The sequence below is a fragment of the Watersipora subatra genome, chromosome 2, assembly GCF_963576615.1.
Source record: "Watersipora subatra chromosome 2, tzWatSuba1.1, whole genome shotgun sequence".
Classification (NCBI taxonomy): domain Eukaryota; kingdom Metazoa; phylum Bryozoa; class Gymnolaemata; order Cheilostomatida; family Watersiporidae; genus Watersipora; species Watersipora subatra.
The window spans coordinates 7,506,844-7,525,690 of NC_088709.1; the positions used below are offsets into that span (position 1 = coordinate 7,506,844).

The 18,847-nt window shown below is 38.8% G+C and overlaps 1 protein-coding gene across 1 annotated transcript in view; it reads right to left on the bottom strand.

Moving 5' to 3' along the window:
• The window catches only part of LOC137386889 (FYVE and coiled-coil domain-containing protein 1-like), a 25,579-nt gene extending 9,118 nt beyond the window's left edge, over nucleotides 1-16,461 (bottom strand). Inside the window, exons 1-12 of the mRNA XM_068073082.1 lie at nucleotides 16,361-16,461; nucleotides 14,043-14,149; nucleotides 13,662-13,805; nucleotides 12,556-12,643; nucleotides 12,213-12,395; nucleotides 10,909-11,103; nucleotides 9,411-9,591; nucleotides 6,139-7,454; nucleotides 4,499-4,666; nucleotides 4,146-4,355; nucleotides 3,446-3,586; nucleotides 2,965-3,036 (exon numbers count right to left, since the gene is read on the bottom strand). Coding sequence (XP_067929183.1) covers nucleotides 2,965-3,036; nucleotides 3,446-3,586; nucleotides 4,146-4,355; nucleotides 4,499-4,666; nucleotides 6,139-7,454; nucleotides 9,411-9,591; nucleotides 10,909-11,103; nucleotides 12,213-12,395; nucleotides 12,556-12,643; nucleotides 13,662-13,805; nucleotides 14,043-14,101 — 2,757 coding nt within the window. The 5' untranslated portion in view covers nucleotides 14,102-14,149; nucleotides 16,361-16,461. The remainder of the gene's footprint in view (nucleotides 1-2,964; nucleotides 3,037-3,445; nucleotides 3,587-4,145; nucleotides 4,356-4,498; nucleotides 4,667-6,138; nucleotides 7,455-9,410; nucleotides 9,592-10,908; nucleotides 11,104-12,212; nucleotides 12,396-12,555; nucleotides 12,644-13,661; nucleotides 13,806-14,042; nucleotides 14,150-16,360) is intronic.
• Between the last annotated feature and the right edge of the window lie 2,386 nt (nucleotides 16,462-18,847).

An 18,847-nucleotide genomic window follows, 5' to 3' on the forward strand; every position in this document is an offset into this window, starting at 1 on the left:
TTTCCAAAATGTCAGTTACTTTGAAATCGGCAAAAAAAGAAACGATTTCAGTACTCCTACATTAATTACAGAAACCTTCGGCAATTCGCCAATGCTATAGACTGGTGAAATGTGCATGTTATTCTTTCGTGAAATGTGCATGACTTAATGGTTCTATTCTCTGTCGCTCGGCATTTCAATTGCCGGTCTTAATTTTAATAAAAGGAAGGCTTAGCAAGTTTTAATAACGATTTTCGGCTAAATTAATGTCTATTTGTGTATAATCCGTTCAGATGGGTAAGTTTTAAGAATATGTCAACACTTTTCAAAGACTTGGTAATATATTTAAATAAGTTTATATGTGTTTTGTATCGTTATTATACTTAAACGACTCCACAGAAAAATGGTTAAATTTGTTGATGAGATTTCGATACAAGGGTTTGCGACGTTGTTGATGAATAATTTTCGTGAGTTGTGTGCACATGCATTTATCATAAAACTCTCAAACATTCGCTCCGCTAGTTTGGTCGTGAGAAAATAAAACCATGGTAACATGAAAAAACTACTAGTTTAAACTGACTGTATAACAATGTATATCATGAAGGAGCCTGTCAAGGTAAAGCTCGTAGGTTCCCAGAGGCCTGAGCATGAAGCAACTAAAACAGATGGACGCAAATGGGTTTTAGCAAAATGCAAAAAGTTAGCTGGTTTAGCTTCACATCAGCCTCTCTGAGACAATCTTGGTATCTCTAAGATAGTCTGCTCATTACCACATATGCTACGTTGAATATCAGAATCATTCAGTGCTTTTTCCTTTTACCTTCTTATCTAATTTCTTTTTTTATAGGCCTTTGCGAATTTCGTTGTCTTTTAGTTTTCCAACATTGAATCTCTGTAATGGTTTTGGATGGGTTTGCCCATGTTCCTTGGGTATTTGAACTGTTATTATGGAACCCACCATGTTGTAGTCTGTACAGCAATCTGCGCCTCTGTAAAAATGGGTGCCAAAAACATCTCTCCGGTTTACTTGTTTTGTAATCAATTTCATCTTACATCTCAACTGATTGTAAAACTCTTCCTTGGTTTTTCAGCATTTGTCACAGTGAGAGCATAGGTGCTTATGATAGACAAATATGCATTCTGCTTTAGTGGCAGTGTTCCATTTCCATGACTGCCATTTCTGATGGCAAAGCCAACTCAGCTTCTCAGATTCATGCTCTTCTTTGCCACTCCAGTAGAATGTGTAGCCCCTGTAGACCAAACTCATTGAGAGCGCTAAACGGAGCTCGCAGAGTGCTGTGATATCAATCTGGTATCTCCAAAGTTCTTTTGTCGCCAGTGCAGTCTGTCACTCCGGTCAATTTGAGCAATCTCCATCAAAAAGTGGCCTTACATTCCATTCTGCAATTTTGAAGGTAGATTTGTCACTTTTGTTTGCTTTCTAGCTGATTTTTCACTGGGTGCCAGAGCGGCAACCCATCTAGGTCTGGCGACGTTCGAGCCGGTATGATTATTGATTTAAGCTATATCCATAAAACTAAGCAAAGAGTATTACGGAGAAATAGCTTTTGCATTACTAGGGCACCTCTCTTGGCAGTACAGAGATGTAATCTAGCGGGCAAGAACAAGTCCAGACATACTGGCATCTTTGGTGTGCTGCAACGGCTAGCTGGAGGATAACTAGATTTATCAGCGCCTTTGAGGGTGGCCACGACTTTCTGGAGAGACTTGTCAGACTTTTTTTGGGTATTTTACTCCGTTCCAACAAGATGCCCAGATTCAACACCAGCTTAGAGTTGGTGGTGCCAGTTTAGTAGCCAGCAATCTGACCCATGATGCAGGTTGTATAGGTCTTCATAGTAATCCGATAGTAAGTACAAGTACTTGACCTGACCTATATGCCATACAGTACTATGTCAGATTTTATTGCAGCTCATAACCACTAGATTGGTGTTTGTTACTTTGTCAGTGTAGGTGGTGAATTGGAAACATATGAAACATTTTTTCATTGTAATATCCTGTTTTAGATGTTTTCTCAGAGTGTTCAAAGATTAATTTGTCTATAGTTTTTGTTGGAAAATTTAAAAAATAATTGTGGAACAATTGTGCTTATGATCATTACACATCACGATCTCATATGGCAAGCATCGTTTTTTGGAAAGTCTGGGCAAACATTTGTCTTCTAGTAGTTCAAAAGTGTTTCTACTAGTTTGCTTCTAGTAGTTCAAGCGCTACAAGTGTGCTTAATTGTTGATTCACAATTCTTCCATAGTATGGCAAGGTGGCCGTGTGGTGTAGTGGTTAGCTGCAAAACTGGTGTATCCGAGTTCAATGCCAATGCGAAGCAGTTTTATCATTTGTATTTAATCGCTATAGCTGGACACACGACAGACCAAAGCTTAGGTTTATATATAGATTGTATTATAAACTTTAATTTATTATTCATTAGATTTTTTATTTTACTGCAGACTTTGACAACTTCATATTCTCTATATGATCTTCTCAACAAAGGTAAGGGTAGTTTTACTTCAATCTTAACCACTCATCTTTTATCGCTAACATTAAGAATGTTTGTTTATAAAACATCTTTGCCAGTGCTATTCACCTTGGTCCATCAAAATTGAATAACTCAGCGTGCACTCACAGGTAGCATGAGTATTACTGGCTGTCGGTAACACTACTTTAATAGACTGTAGCCTCAGTGGGTCATTAAAACCAGATGACTGTGGGTAGTTTCTTCGTGAGAACCAGTGAGACTTGATCCCAGCTCAGTAGGTCAGTCAAAATATGTCGAACACAGTGAATGAAGCATAATCAAGAGTAGCTAATGGAATTTTTCAACTAGCTTCCCAAAAACTATAGGCAATTCATCAGACAGGGTATATTCTACTAAACAAACTGCAGCAATTAAGGCTCATTCACACGAGCTAGAAAGCCAGACATTAACAAAGTCACGCTGACCACAAAAAGTAAGAGGAAGCTTACGGTTGCCATTTCCGTGACGAGGCTTAACAGCTCGGCTTCCTTCTCATCAAGCAAAAAGACCAGTTCGTCCACCTACAGGATGCAATTCAGCAACTTGTCTACATACATGTAGTTACAGCATCTCAGAGTCACACTTGAGTAAGATTAGAGCGCTACTAGTTTGCCGCTGGGGTACTACCAGAGGAACAATCAAATGGTGTATAACAACAGTCATAGTTATATAATAACAATAGATAAAGACTAGCTTAACAACAGAACACCTCGAGGTTACCAAATGTAAATTTAGTAACTTGCTGACCAGGTGCAACATTTCATTAGTTATTTTTATGAACTCGACCACGATATAACAGCTCCACCTGTTTTCGCTTATCACAGCCATCATCACCAATTTCTCAAATAATGGAGGATTAGTTCATTTAGAAAGTTTTGACGATAAAAATTATAAAAGTCTCAGTTCAAGAATGACATGATTAATTTTTACCTGACGACTGTGGATGTCAGTCTCGAGTGACCTCTCATCTACCAGGGTGTCAAGCTGTAATTGTATGCTCGCAATCTGTCGCTCTTGCGTAGAGATTGTTTGGGCCATTGAATTGACTTCTTGTTGCTGAGTCTTATAGCCCTGCATTAGGTAGAGTGATGGTCGTGTGATAACCATTTGTCTGTTTATAGTACAAGTTTTATTTAGTTATTCTCATCAACAGAGGTAAGTGCAGGAACTGAATAGTACAGAACACAGCAACATTTTACAACTAATTGTACCAACAGTTCACAGTACCAATATTTTTCTGTCCTTTCGCGGCCCTCTCCTAGCCCATCCCCCTTTCCCTGTCTCTCTCTCCCATTTCCTAACACCCTCTTCTCTACCCTTCTCTCTCCCTGCCATTCAGCCCAAACCTCCCACTTTTTCATCTTTTCCATCCATGCCCCCCTCTCTCCTCCTCTGCTTGCCTACCCTCTCTCAACTCCCTTTTTCCTTTCCCTCCTCTTTCTTTCCATATTCTTTTTTTCTCTTCTCTCCCCACTTCACTCTTTCCCCTCGCCACACTCTCCCACCTTTTCCACTCTTTTTTCGAACCTGTGTTTGTTCTCTCAGCAAACAAATATCCAAATAAATGCACACATATTGTTCAGACAGACACACCAAAGCTATCTGCCTTAAACATGAATACTATGTCCACCTCCATGGTAAGGTCAGCCTCCATCTGCTGAGAACTTATTTGGAAGCGAAGTGCTCCGATCTGCTGTTCCATGACGCTTTGCTTGTTGAGCAGGTCAACTTTGGTAGAATCAAAGCGTGTCTGCAACTCACTCAACTCACTACCCTTTTCAAGTGCCTCTGCCTTGAGGGACTTAAGACAAGACTTGAGCGTCTCCGTTTCTCCAGATACCTGAAACGTGAACAATTATCATGGGTAGTCTTAGCATAGACCACAGGCAGTTGAATTTCAAGAATAATAAGAGGTAGAACACGTGACAGCATCCTACTAAGGCAGTCAACTAAGCATTGCTATACAGTTCTTGCATCACTCACTTGTGTCAAGGAGACTGACAGCTCCTGCTTAACCTGTTGTTCTTCCTCCAACTTATGGATGAGCGCATCTCTCTCTGCCTTGACCACCGCCAACTCTTCACCCACACTAGATAAGCTGCCTTGCAGTGTTTGCTTATCCAGAGCAAGCTGTTCACACTTACTTGACATCTGTAGTCAATCGCGTGCACTTTATGTCTCACCTCGCCACAATTACAATTACAATTATATAAAATAAATTCAAGCCACCAAACGGGCTAGTACCTACAAGATTTCATGAAAAAAATGCTTTAAAAACACCACTAGAGCGCCAGACAGCTTGATGTATGGAGTACAGTTAGTATTTAAAATCAGAAAGGTTATTAACATGCTTTTAAATATCTTGGCATCATCCAACGTAAATGTGTATTTACATTGGATGATTAGTTGATGTGGCTCTCGCAGTCAAACCTTTCTAGGTCCACAGAATTAAAGTTGACATATTATTCCATAACTTTTCACAAAGGCATTCGGTAAGGTGTACTCTGTTCACTTCTGTATTTAGCCAATAGAATCAATATGGAAAAAAACCAAAGATAGTGAAGAATTACTCCGTTTCTTTTTATCAATAATTATTAATCAGCCCAACTACACATGAAAAACATTAGCCCCATGATAACACTAATAGATCTAAAATTTATTCTTGATGAAAAACAATCACAGCCTACTATTGCTTAGTTTACTAAAATAATCACTTCAGCCAGCTCAGTTACAGCAATAGTAGACAACTTCCACAAGCACAAACAGGGTGACTTGCGTCTTATGCTGCATTCACACCAGCCGATTTGCAAACCGAGCTTTTATGGCCGATCTCTAAACAAATTTTCCCATTCACACCAGGACGCATTCAGATTTGCAAGATCAAACAACTCTAGCTGATATATTTTAGTGAGTTAAAACTTACATCTTGTTGACTGTTTCTTACGAAGCTTTTTGTGGACGATTTTAGCAAGTTTACCAATTATTTTGCACTGCCCAGTTAATCGTTAATAATGGGGAAGACAATCTAATAACGGGATAACTATAGGAAGGGCAATTTTTGGTTACCATCATCTGTTTCATCTGCAGATGCTTTGATTATTATGTCGTCGCTATAATTATTGAACGCAAGTAATAATTATGCAAATAGCAACCTTCAAGATGCTATCAACATAATTATTATTTACCATTGAAGCCCATGGCAAAAAATGTGCACAAATGTGAAAACTGTGTTCATTGTGTATTGTGTTCATTTTAAATGACAGTGTGATATCTGCTGTGAAAAGCGATTTCATTAGCTACTCAAATTGAAAATCGGTCTTGAATCGTCTACTGATCGTAAACATCCCAATAAAATCTCTTTCTAAACACAATTGGTCTTGGGCTCATTTGCTCTTTTTTACTCGATGCGATTCTCAGTCGGTGGACAATCGTCCAGATAATCGGCATAAAATCGGCTGGTCTGAGCGCAAATTTATTTCTTAAGCGTGGAAGTTCTCATACAAGATAGTATGAGATTGCATAACAGCTTTCAAGAGTTACCTAGTAGAAACACTTCTTAGAAGAAGCAAATGGCAACACAGACAGCAACCAGACAGACACACAGACAGCAATGCAGAACTCACCTCCATGCTACTCTGTTCTTGCTCACTCTCCTCCTGCGCCACTCGTTGCTGCATGCTCTTGAGCCTCTCTTGAAGCTCCTGCACTTCCTTGCCCAACCTTTCCCGTTCTAACTCAAGCTCTTTGTTTCTAGAGGTCATTGTAGTAAGCTCTTCCTTCCTTGAGGAGCACTCAGTCTCCAGTTGGGTGTGCGCTGCCTGTAGAGACTCGTGCGCAGTGTGTATATGTACGAGCTGCTGCTCAAGCTCACCTATCTCAGCATGCTGTCGACTACACTGCGCACCCACCTCCTCTCGTTCTTTCTCCATCTTCTCCGCTGCAAGCCTTAGTGTTGACATCTCAGCAGTTGAAGCTTCAAGCTTTTTCACCAGTTCTTTCTGAGCTTCCTCATTTTCAGCCATTTGTAGATTGTGAAGCCGATCTTTTTCAGAGAGCAACGCTTCTTGAGAAACCAACTTTTCCTCAGTAGAACAATAAAGTTTCTTATTTGAATTGAAATCTAGCTGTAACTGCTGTTGAGATGATTCCAGTGAAGTCATGCTATCCTGTAGTTGAGCGTTCTCGGATTCATACCTAGAAATGGTTCCCTGTAGAGTGGTATTCTCTTGTAATATAGATGAGAGCTCCTCTTGCTGCTTGGTAAGATCACACCTCATTTGCTGCACCATAGCCGATGATTCGTCGTTTTGTTTCGTAGAGGTCTGGAGTTGTTCTTCCCTGATTAATAAAGTGGATGAAAGCTCAGCTATTTTTACATTCAACTCAGAACTTTCGTCTTTGCGTTGCATTATCTCATTCTTCTGCTCAACAGCACCTGAGTTGAGAGCAGAATTAACCGACTCCAACTCCTCACAGCGCTGGTTCAAACCGATCTCTCGCTCATTCGCCGACTTGATCTCAGCTTTCAACTGTAAGACAACCTCCTCACTTTCCTTATGGTGACAGAGAGCAGTAGCGAGTTGTGCCTTTAGGCTTTCTGTATAGTCTGTGGCCCCAGTCTGAGTTAGTTCCAGCTGCTGGTGGCTTGAGCGTAGAGCCTCATGGTCTATGGATAACGAGCTCAAATGGCTTTCTAAAGAAAGATGACTTCCCTGAAGTAACTCGTGCACCTTTTTCAATGTTGCATAGTCGCTGAGTAAAGAGTCATGAGTGGTTTGTAACTCATTAAATTGAGATGCATGGGAGGTCCGTAGTTCACTGAGTTGCGACGAGTGACGAGTCTGTATATCATTGAGTTGCGAGGCATGGCTGTTTGTCATAGTCTCTATAAAATTGCTCTTCTCCATGAGAGAGTTGGCTATTGTAGAGAGGGTCTCCTCTGCAATGTTAGATTGAATCATTAAATGCCCTAGCAGAATATATGTGCTTAGTTGTATGAGTCACCTCGGTTACCAAATGCCCTAGCAATGTATGCCTAATACTCGTATGCAACCAGGATTTAATGTAAGTACCATGGAATATAAAATAAGTTTTAAAACAGTTACCCGCCCAAATTAGCAAGAGAACCTTCCAGAAAGAGCTCTCAGACTTTTTTCTTCAAACAGTAACTTAAATAACTATAGATGTTACTTTGTCAGACAATGCCAGTTTGTTAAAAAAAAGAAAATGTACATGACTCAGCATTGGTAGTATAGAAACATCGTGCACATTAAATAAGATTGTGGTGTTATGCCCGCAGTACCTCACAACACAAAGATTGACCATTCAGTGACTCCATTCAGTTGTCCTTCATTCAGTGACTCAGAATGAAGGACAACTAAAAATGTGGATACTGGACTAGTCTGTGTCTAACCATTATACTTAGCCTCAATTCTCAACAAAATAAAAAGTAACTTCCATCTAATAATTTGCTACAAATTAAAACAGAAATCCATACCTAATTTCAATATTAAAGAATCTTCGATATTTTAATAGATCTGAATATAATGTCTACAAAGAATCAATGGAGCTTCTAGATGACAGAACAAGAGTGTGCTTCGACTCTCACAGATACTAGTGTGTCTGTTAACAAAAAGAAAAGCAACCAACACTAAAATGACTTCTACCCGTTTCGACAATAGGATTCCAACTCCTATGGCCACTGATTGGCTTTGTGTTTGGCTAAGAATGATTCAATTACATATAGACCTAGTCCCATTCCATCAACAGTCTGTTTGTTCACCCAATTCTTCTAACACCTTAGCAACGTGAGTAAGGCAGATGGTAGGCAGAGAGAGACCCTAGTAAAAGCACCTTCTTAATATACAGGGCTGATTACTGTTAACAACCATGATGTGCTCAAATGAAATGCATCTTCTCTCAGATGTGCTATTTGTAGAAAGGTACGAGGCAGTTTTAGTGTTGGTGCTGATCCTGCACGCAATACGTATCACGCACATGAATAAACCAGGTCATTCGTGTAAAAACTAAAAGAACACCTATTCTAGTAACTAACCTTGTTTGACATCTTCCAAAGGTTACTTAAAGAGTTTGTATAATAGGGTCGCTTCAAAAATCACCGAATAAAAAACAACCGCCTCCAATCAGAACTCAAAAAGCGCATTTTGATCCAGTGTGTTAGTATTCTGTTGTGGTCCCATAGTATTCTGGTCCTGTCCCCTAGTTTTCTGGTCTTGTCCCCGAGTATTCTCGTCGTCCCCTAGTATTCTAGTCCTGTCCCCTAGTATTCTAGTCCTGTCACCTAGTAATCTGTACCCGTTTCCTAGTATTCTAGTCCTGTACCCTAGTATTCTGGCCCAGTCCCCTAGTATTCTAGTCCTGTCTCCTAGTATTCTGGTCCTTTCCCCTAGTATTCTGGTCCTTTCCCCTAGTATTCTGGTCCTGTCTCCTAGTATTCTGGTCCTGTCTCCTAGTATTCTGGTCCTGTCTCCTAGTATTCTGGCCATGTCACCTAATATTCTAGTCCTGTCCTTAGTATTTTAGTCCTGTCCCCTAGTACTCTAGCCCAGTGCCCTAGTATTCCGGACCAGTCACCAAGTACTCTGTACCCATCTTTTAGTATTCTGGTCTCATCCCTTCATATTCTGGCCAGGTTACCTAGTATTTTGGTCCCATCCACAAATGAGGAAAAATGTATTTTGTTTTAGGTTACAAATAATAGACAAGGATAAAGTAGCTGATAAGCTAAGTGATCCGTTGCTGGTGGAATAAAAGGCAACAGTGATTGGTCAAAAGCTACTTGAATCGTTTTTGTTGGTTAAGAAAAAACAGAGCACAGCATGCCGATTCATTAAAACAAAGCAAAAGAAGATTCCAGTATCGATAAAGACATTACCAAGATCAGACTTATCCTGCGCCATCTGGTCTATTGTAGTTTGCCTCTCAGCGCACTCTTTGTTCAATATCGCCAACTTTTCTTCTAACGCTGAATGAGCAGAGAGAAGCTGGTCACATTCTCTTTCCTTTTCTGACTTGAAAGCCTCAAGCTTCGTGTATCTGTCCACTAGATCCTGGTACTACCAGAAAAAATTAATAGTTGTGAGAGTCAATACTGATACAATAGCAAACAACTTCTGCTAGCTAGAAACAAAGTTTGTAATATACAAACAAACCTCGAAGAATCTATCTCAAATCTAATCCATTCCAATATTTGCTTCAAATGTCAAACTTATATGTCAAAGCAAATGCTCTTATAAAAGTAAGCGGTAGTTTGTTTATGTCGTTCCACAGCCAATAGCTAAGAATAAATACTTCCAGTAATTCCATATATCATCAAACCACTGCATTATATAAAACTGCTAAAACAAAATTTGAAAACCCAATAGCTTATAAGAAGCTAAATGAATAATCAGTGGAAAAGACATTTTGTTCTCACTTCAGACGAATTAAGATACAGCCTTAGCATTACAGAAGAGGGAGGCGCGTGTGTAGAGGTGCCAATAAAGATACAGAACAGTATAGTTTATATACATGAACGTATACATGTACATATATTACTTAGACTGCGTGAACTGTAACTTAACATAAATGATTTATATTTTTTCTTTGATGTTTGATATTTATATCTATCTTTAACTATGGAACTTCCAATTAATTATTAATCAAATTTTGGTCTCTCCAATATTATTCATTGCTTTTTTAGCATTAATCTCACTTTTCTCGTCATGATCAGTACTAACCGGCTTCATAGAGTTTTTAAAGAATTGTTGCAAAGATGTTAGACAATGCCAAGAAAAGCATTGGCTTCCTTTTCCACCGCTGAAAATAATCTTCATATCCATAATTTTAAAACTGAAAAACAAATTGAAGCAATGTTTAATTTAATCGGCCATCATATAACGCAAATAACTTAAAAAATAAACTATAAAATAACCAATAACATAACGCCTAACATAACGTATAACATTATGTATGTCATCATAAAATGCGAAGGAGAACTTCATGCGTATGTACTGAGTTACAAACTGGATTCGTGAGAAACTTCCGCTAGCATAAGTTGAAAATTACCTCAGAAGTTGAGTCGACTATTTGCTTACGTTTTACACTGCATGGTAATCAACTCGTATGTTAACTTGATCATAATGCAGGGTTTGACTGTATTTGCAAACAACAACTTCAAATATTGATTGCAACATGATGGAATAAGGTAGAAGTATGTAACAATGAGGTCTAGCCAAAGACAGCAGACATCACCACTGAGTAGCTAAATCTGCGCAATGTAACTTTCACTAGACTTCTCATTTGGAAATCCAAAAACGGCTAGTGTTCAAGAATTCATAGTAACTACTTGAGAATAGTATAGACACATGACCAACCTTTGAGAGTTGTCCTACCTTTGAGAGTTGTCCTGCCTGAGCAGATGAAGCTACAGATTGGTCATGAACTAGCTGGTTTAAGCTAGCTACCAGCTCCTTGTTTCGTGTCTCCGCATCTGCTAGCCGCCTCTCCAGCTCAATCGACCTTGCATCTGAAGCTGACAACTGTGACCTCACATCATCAACTTCCTCTCGCAAATTTTCCCTCGCTCCCTGAACAACATACACAATGGATCGCTCTGTTTACTCTGTCACTGATCAGTTGGTTCACAGTGTATTATCTCTATCTCTGCACTGTCACCCACAGCAGAGATTTACTTTTGTGAATAGGTCGCAGTGCTGAACATAACAAAATGGCTGCCAGGAGGTGAGTCGTTGCCTGTTGGAAAACTAATAGTACAGTATTATTAGTTTAGCGCTGAAGCCAATAAAAGATGACATCTAAGTTTTACTGTGATACTAGTGTGGAGGCGGGTAGAGTCGGCTGAAGCTTGCCTGAGATAAATACAAGGTCAAGTGAAGAAGTCAAAAGGTTTCCCTTATCAAGTCAACCTGGTCATAGAATAAGTGAACAGCCTCTGCGAATCCTGTCAGGTTGTTCATTGTTAGGCAGTCCACAAAATGCACAACTTGTTGGCAAATAAAATGTTGAAAAAGAAAAATTAGCCCCATTATACTTGGGTTTTGAACATTGATATTAATAAACCCCCTTTGTCATTGTTTGTGTCTGTCTGTTAGTGTGTTGTAAGCATTTCCACATTTTTGGCCGATTTGATATAAACTTCACATATATGTTCAGTGCCTTCCGCCAGGTCACTGAGAACATTCGGTTTTAAAACTCTGTCTGGATCCTGATAACCAGCCTCTTTAATACCCCCCCCCCCCCCCCCCGCTTCAACACCCCCCCTCCCGCTTCAACACCCCCCCCCCTCCCTCCCTCTTCAACACCCCCTCCCCCCTCCTCAACACCCCCCTCCCGCTTCAACACCCCCCCCCTCTTCAACACCCCCCTCCCGCTTCAACACCCCCCCCCCTTCCCGCTTTAACACCGCCCCCCCTCCCTCTTCAACACGCCCCCTCCCTCTTCAACACCCCCCCTCCCTCTTCACCCCCACCCCCCCCTCCCTCTTCAACTTGTGCTAGTCATTTTAATTACTCGGATGAATGAAATTTAACAAACATGGCGCTTAGTCTGTCTACAGGTTACCTGTTGCTTCTAAAGTTTTATCCATGTCTAAGCCTATCTAATTAGTGACAGGTGGTGTTCACATCGGGTGAATTGTTAGATAGTATCTGTAACATGATGGATAAAGGGGACACACCTCTAGGATGGCCACGCTTTTGGAGATACCATTCATCAGCTCTTCATCAGCAGCAATAGACACGCTGTCTGGCTCATTGTTACCCACCCCATTGGGTAAGTCAGAATCTGACCGGCCATCTCTCTGCTCCACTATTCTCTGAGTTTCAGGATCCATATAAGAAGAACTCATGAATGAAGAATTCTAAAATGCATAAGCTTGGTCTATAAACATAAACCAGCAATACCAATGGTGTAACCTGGCTAGAGAGATGCTCCGTTAAACGGAAATCAGAGTTCATCAGAGTAAACATTGATTGGTTAAAAACTCACCAAAGTAAACACTGATTGCCTAAAAAGCTCACCGGAGTAAACATTGATTGGCTGAAGCTAGATATACTTGAAGAGCGACTGAGAGAAGAAAGATTCCATCGCTGCCCAGAACCTTCGGTCCTATAACAAGAAAGGTATCATAAGCAGGCAGCAAGTGATAATATACTGTAATAGGTTCAGATTAGTAGATAACTTCTGGACAGTAGCTTATCTTTCCTACTTAAACTGAGCCTTAAAGGTTGACTTGCAACAAAATTCACATTACCGCTATTTGATATGAAACGATTCACCATGTCTTACTCCGATGTGTTGTAGGTGCAAAATATGTGGAAAGGCGATTACAAGCTTTTAAAAGCTCAAAAACGAACAGAAAATCGCAGCCACACGAGACCGCCGTAGTTTGGATTTCCTTTCCAAAATGGCTCAAATGTGATGTAGTTGTGAGAGATGGTTTCTGTTTACACTTTCTTGCAACCTTGTTCATCGAAATATTTTCACAAATATACTTCATGCATTCAATAAAATTATGTCTATTGTTTTTACGCGCCTGTTTTATCATCATTGTAATGCTGTCACTTTAAGCACTGATATCTTATAACTTACCGTAAAAAATCGTTAAACTTTTTAACCTTAGCTCGAAGGAGTACCTATCATTGTCTGATAATCATGACGAGCCCTATTGGGCACCTGTGATAATCGAAAAATGCTGCAAAATTTATTTGCGAAGTATTTGGTCACAAGTTCAGATTACGACTTGACGATTGAATAATGCCGAAACAAAACTGTAAAGTAGCGAGCATCTATATTTGATACGTGGTCTTCGGTAAAACCCGAAGTGTTTGTCATAAACTAGTACTACGATAAGTTTTATATTGAGCTTTTTATTGGCTTTTCAATTCACGTGAGAACATACGTGACAAGACGATAACCAAATTTCGTGGTTACGTCCTCAAAATAAAGAGATTCCAATCTACGGTGGCTTTTAGTTTTTGAGCTTTTAAGAGCTTGTAATCGCATTTCCACATATTTGGCACTTACAATACAACAGAGTAAGACATGGTGAATCTTTTGATACCAAATAACTGTAATGTGAATTTTGTTGCAAGTCAACCTTTAAGATAAGTGTACAATAGCAGACCTCGAGAAAGTTGGCCAGCCATTATCCAGATCATAACCTTGAGCACCAAGGTCAAAGGTCACATCATTTAGGTCATAAAGCATACTGACAAGATAGGTAGCCTGTGAAGCGTCTCTCCATACTGAAGTCGGCTTGTACCAATGGCTAGAAATAAGGAAAAAGAATGTAACTTGAAACAGCTAACAATAATATGGATCAGAGTCTATGGTTAATCAAGAAGAGTTGTATTCTCATGGAAAAATTACAGAAAGGCATCAACAATAAACTTTCTCCTCAAAACTATCTGGCATTGCAGGTAAATATTGTAAATAAGATAAAAAGGAAACAGCTAAGCCTAGCCATAGACCAATAGGCTTCTCCTTTTCTTCTAATGACGATTACCTGGTAAGCTTAGTATTTGATGTGCACAGTTGAAGACAGTCTGCAAGCCTCTGGTACATCAAACAAAATCTTAGGAAGGCTCTTCCCCTCCCCGTGTTTGTCGTCAGCTATAGAGGAAGGAATAATAAACCAAAACCGTAGCTACAGCAAATCATTCTTGACTGTGACAGCCTAGACTACTAGTGACTAATAGTTGTTCCAAACAGAGAGTAACAGTACATAGTGGAGAATAGAGATAGCACACGCAGCTCTTACATAGACCACTATATATATAACATTTGCTGTCACTTATGACCAAAACAACTGAGCTTGCTACGCAGCCATCTTTTAAAGTACAAATTTATTGTTTTGCGTATGACTACTACCACAATACAGAGTAAAGACTATACTTTAAAGGTTGACTTGTAACAAAATTCACATTACAGTTATTTAGCACCAAAAATTTCACCATGTCTTACTCTGCTGTGTTGTAGGTGCAAAATATGTTGAAATTTGATTACAAGCTCTAGAAAGGTCAAAAACGAACAGTTAATCGCAGCCATTGTCCAAACGATGTGCTTCTGTTTATATTTTCATGCAACCTCATTCGGCGAAACATTTTCACAAATTTACTTCACGCATTCAATAAAACCATGTCTATTGTCCTTACGCGTCTATTTCATCGTCATTGTAATGCTGTAACTTTGAGCACTGATATCTCAACCTAGCCTAAAAGTTCGTTTAATTTCTTAACTTTAGCTCGAGGGAGTGCATATCATCCTCTGATAAACATGAGGAGCCTGTTGGTCACCTGTGATAGTCGAAAAATGCTGCAAAAATTGTTCGCGCTATTTGGCAGGAAGTATTGGTCGCATGATCAGATTATGACTAGATGATTAGATCGAGCTGAAACGAAACTGTAAAGTAGTGAGCATCTATATTTGATACGGGCTTTCCGGTAGAACTCGAAGTGTTTGTCATAAACTAGTGCTACGAGATGTTGTATATTGAGCCTTTTATTGGTCTTTCAATTCAAGTGATAACATCACGTGCCAAAACAATAACCACATCGATAAAGGGATTCCAACCTATGGGGTTTTCGTGATGGCTGCGATTAACGGTTCATTTTTGAGCTTTTAAGAGCTTGCAATCACATTTCAACCTATTTTGCACCTACAACACAGCAAAGTAAGACATGGTGAACCTATTGATATCAAATAACTGTAAAGTGATTTGGTTGCAAGTCAACTTTAAGTGTGTGTGTGTGTGTGTGTGCGTGTGCGCGTGTGTATGTTTAGTAAGCTAAACTTATTTGAGGTGAATTAGAAGTTTATGTTATACGTCTGTCTTGATTATGATGTTACATTTTATTGCAGATTATAACTACTAAATACGCTAAATACACTAAAGTTACTGTAGGTAACTATACTTACTAAGATTAACATACTACTTTGTTACTAATTTTTAATATGTACAGCATTTATATAAAATTTTGATGATTTTTTCTGGGGGATGTTTGCATTATATGATTACTATGGTTTCTATACCCTTACATACGTTTTTTCACCATACGATGCCAACACTGGAAGGGATCAAAATTGTATCCTGAGGGTGCATTGTAATTCATCATACAATAAGGTACGTTGACACTAGTGTGTGTGTGGAATTTGTGTTTTATGATTGGACACCAAGTAGGTAAAAACAAATACTCATTGCCTGCCATAGACATCCTTTGCAATACACAGACCACTTTATACATAAATTAGCCAATAGCCAAGCAGTTGATAGTTGGTGCAGCTCTTCCCCCAGAGTTTCTGTGGTAGTAAAGCTCAATCCTAAGAAGCTGTGCGCAAAATTTACATCAATTCCTATCAGCAATACTGTGACGTTTGAGAAGGGGCCTATATTCGTGGTCTCAAAAATACTTTTTTAAACATTTCCTTAAAAAAAGGTGTGATCAATTCCAACATTCATTATGATTGTAATAGTTTTTTAAAATGAATATGCTGATATATGTGTGCAAAAAACATCCCAAGTGAAAAAAAAACAAATAATGCGAACTGATTTTACTGTAGATGTTATCAACGCTCTGGCAATGCGAGCTCTGATTGACCACCAAGTTCCATCTAGACACTGAAAATGAAATACTAGTATCACTAGTGTTACTAACGCAAAAGGGTTGCTGTCTACACCGATGGTTCATGATGCTTGTGTCATCAAAATGCTAATGTTCGAATTTTTAGTGTTTTACACATGGTTTAAACGCACCTTCAGAGCTTGGAACTGTATCATATCCTAAGTAACTGAGTGGATTGCAATAATGAGATGAATGGAAGTACCTCGGTACGAGACTTGACAAATTTGAGTCCATCACTGACTCCCTTAACAGAATTGAGTCCTTCAATGAAATAATTCCAGTAGTCCTTCTTTCCACCGAGCAAACTGCTTCTCTCTGCAACCCATCAACACATCAAGCAGACAACCCTTTAAATGCAGCTTTATATAGAAAGGTTTGAGTTTAGTTATAACTGCTAATGCAAAGCAGAAAAGCAGTTATATCAAGGGTGCTGAGATATGTTTTCAGATATGTTTAACGAAAGAGTTGAGAGTCCTGAAAGGAGTTGCTAGGATTAGCTGTACATCTAAAGCTTACACAACAAAAAATTACAAAACATTATTTAGACTGTGTTCCTACTATTGTTCTAAGTACAGAACATTTCCGATGTTAAAATATTGTGACAAGACAAAGCTTCAAATCATACCTAACTTGGAAAAAATGATGAAGCAGTCTAGCAGAGAGGAACTGCAATGTAAACAGTGCATCTGAAAGTTATTAAGAATTTAGGTTTCCGTAAAACCTCTAATTGAATGCCACCTCTACTTGAACGCCACCTCCAATTGACCGCCACCCTGAGAGAAGTGTTGAAAAATAGAACATTCTTTAGTTGAACACCACCTCCATTTGACAGCCACTTTGACATTATTTGATCTTTACAAGCCCATCATATCGATTGATCAGTAGAAAGTGTCCACAAAATCTATTAATAATGAATCGTTTACATCAATAACAATTAATTTTCTCATTGTCTAATTGAAAACTTTTCATTTTTTTCCGTTAAAAATTTGAAAGCAACACCATAGTAATAATCAATGCCTCAGGCTAATAGTAGTTCCTTGTTTAACGCCGCCTTGATACTTCGAAGTACATGTACATAAAAACGGTTTAAATTTACGATGCTAAATGAGCGACTAGTTTTAAGATGAAGGTTGCGTTTAGCGAGCAAAACTTTCATGCTGTTGCATTTGTTGCTAAATGCAAGGCTGTTGCAAATGCGTTGAATTTGTGCTAAATGCAACGTGTAACAGTATTGCGGTTACAAAAAAAATGCTTAGATGCTGTCGACTAGTTCAGCAGTGCAGAAGAAGAGTTGAGGTCAGAAGACATTGTGGAAGGTATTGGACAACTGGAAAAAGCTCGTTTCATCAAAAGCAACAATTAGAACGCAGCTATCCGAGCAAATGATGCAAATATTTTTGTTTTAGAAACGTTAATTCTTGTTTGCATGTAATATAAGTATGTTTCGTTTAGGTCACTTGTTCATGAATATACATTTGTATATATATTTGTAGCATTTGATCAATTATCATTATATAACTTACAAGTTCGCAGATTTGTTAAACATTATTAAATATAGATACAAAATAAAAATATGCTTTCAAATTTAGAATAAAATGAAAAATTCAAAGCTCTAACAAATTGCGCAGCAAAGCAGAGCAATAGATAACAACTAGTAAAAATATCTCTTGGCTTCCCAATGCATATCTTATTTAGAGATCTTTGACAAGTTTAAGGCAAGTTGACAGACTTATTGCACCGAAAAGGTTTAGCATCGCTCCTGTGGAAGAAAAGGGTAAAATATAGGCGACATTCGCTTCGCCCAACAAAGCGCTAAATTCATCTTCCCAAAATTCTGACGAGCCATTTGAAAAATACAACGCCAGCCTCTATTTGAACGCCACCTTCAATTGCCTGCCATTAGAGAGGAAGGGTTGAAAAACAAAGCGCCATGGTATATATAAAAGAGACATCGTATGTTTTATTCCATATTTGAAACAAAAATGCAAAAAATCTTCACATAAATGCAATGTCCACTCATCTAGCCAGGACGCACACTATCCTTGAATCCATCTTCTTTAGCCCATCAATTGGTGGCAGCTCTGTGTAGTTTGAACAAAGTTAACATAATCAATTTGAACTTTGAAGATTTTAATTTGAAATTGAATTGTTGAGGTGAAGTTATTGATAAATGTCAAGATACTAACGTCCTTAACTAAGCACTTCCTTCCTACTATAAATGGGTCTCAAACTGAGCAAAACAAATCAACAAAATTGGTGAGGAATCCCAAAAATCAGACAAGTATAACAGCTACATAAACTCATGTACTTTCACTCTGTCTTACCAATCTGTTCATGGCGTAGCAAAAACTCAATGTTTACACAAAGCCTTTGTAATGCTTGACTGTCATCAGTAATTGGTCTGTGATTGTCATTAAAATCTCTCCTTAGGTCATCTACACAATCTAAAAAATGAGATCTAGAAACTGAACTTCAAGGAAGCATCATGGGTCCACTATTTAGAACAAGAGTAAAACAAGTTTATTGACAGCAAATCAAACGATAGCCTAGTACAGCATTTGTTTTTAAGGCCTTACCTTTAACATTAGCCACAATTTTTTGAACACCGGGCTTGGTGGACAAGATGGCTGGAGTGGTCATTTTTTAGCCCATTCCCCACCTACATGTATTAAACAGGTTTAAACACAGT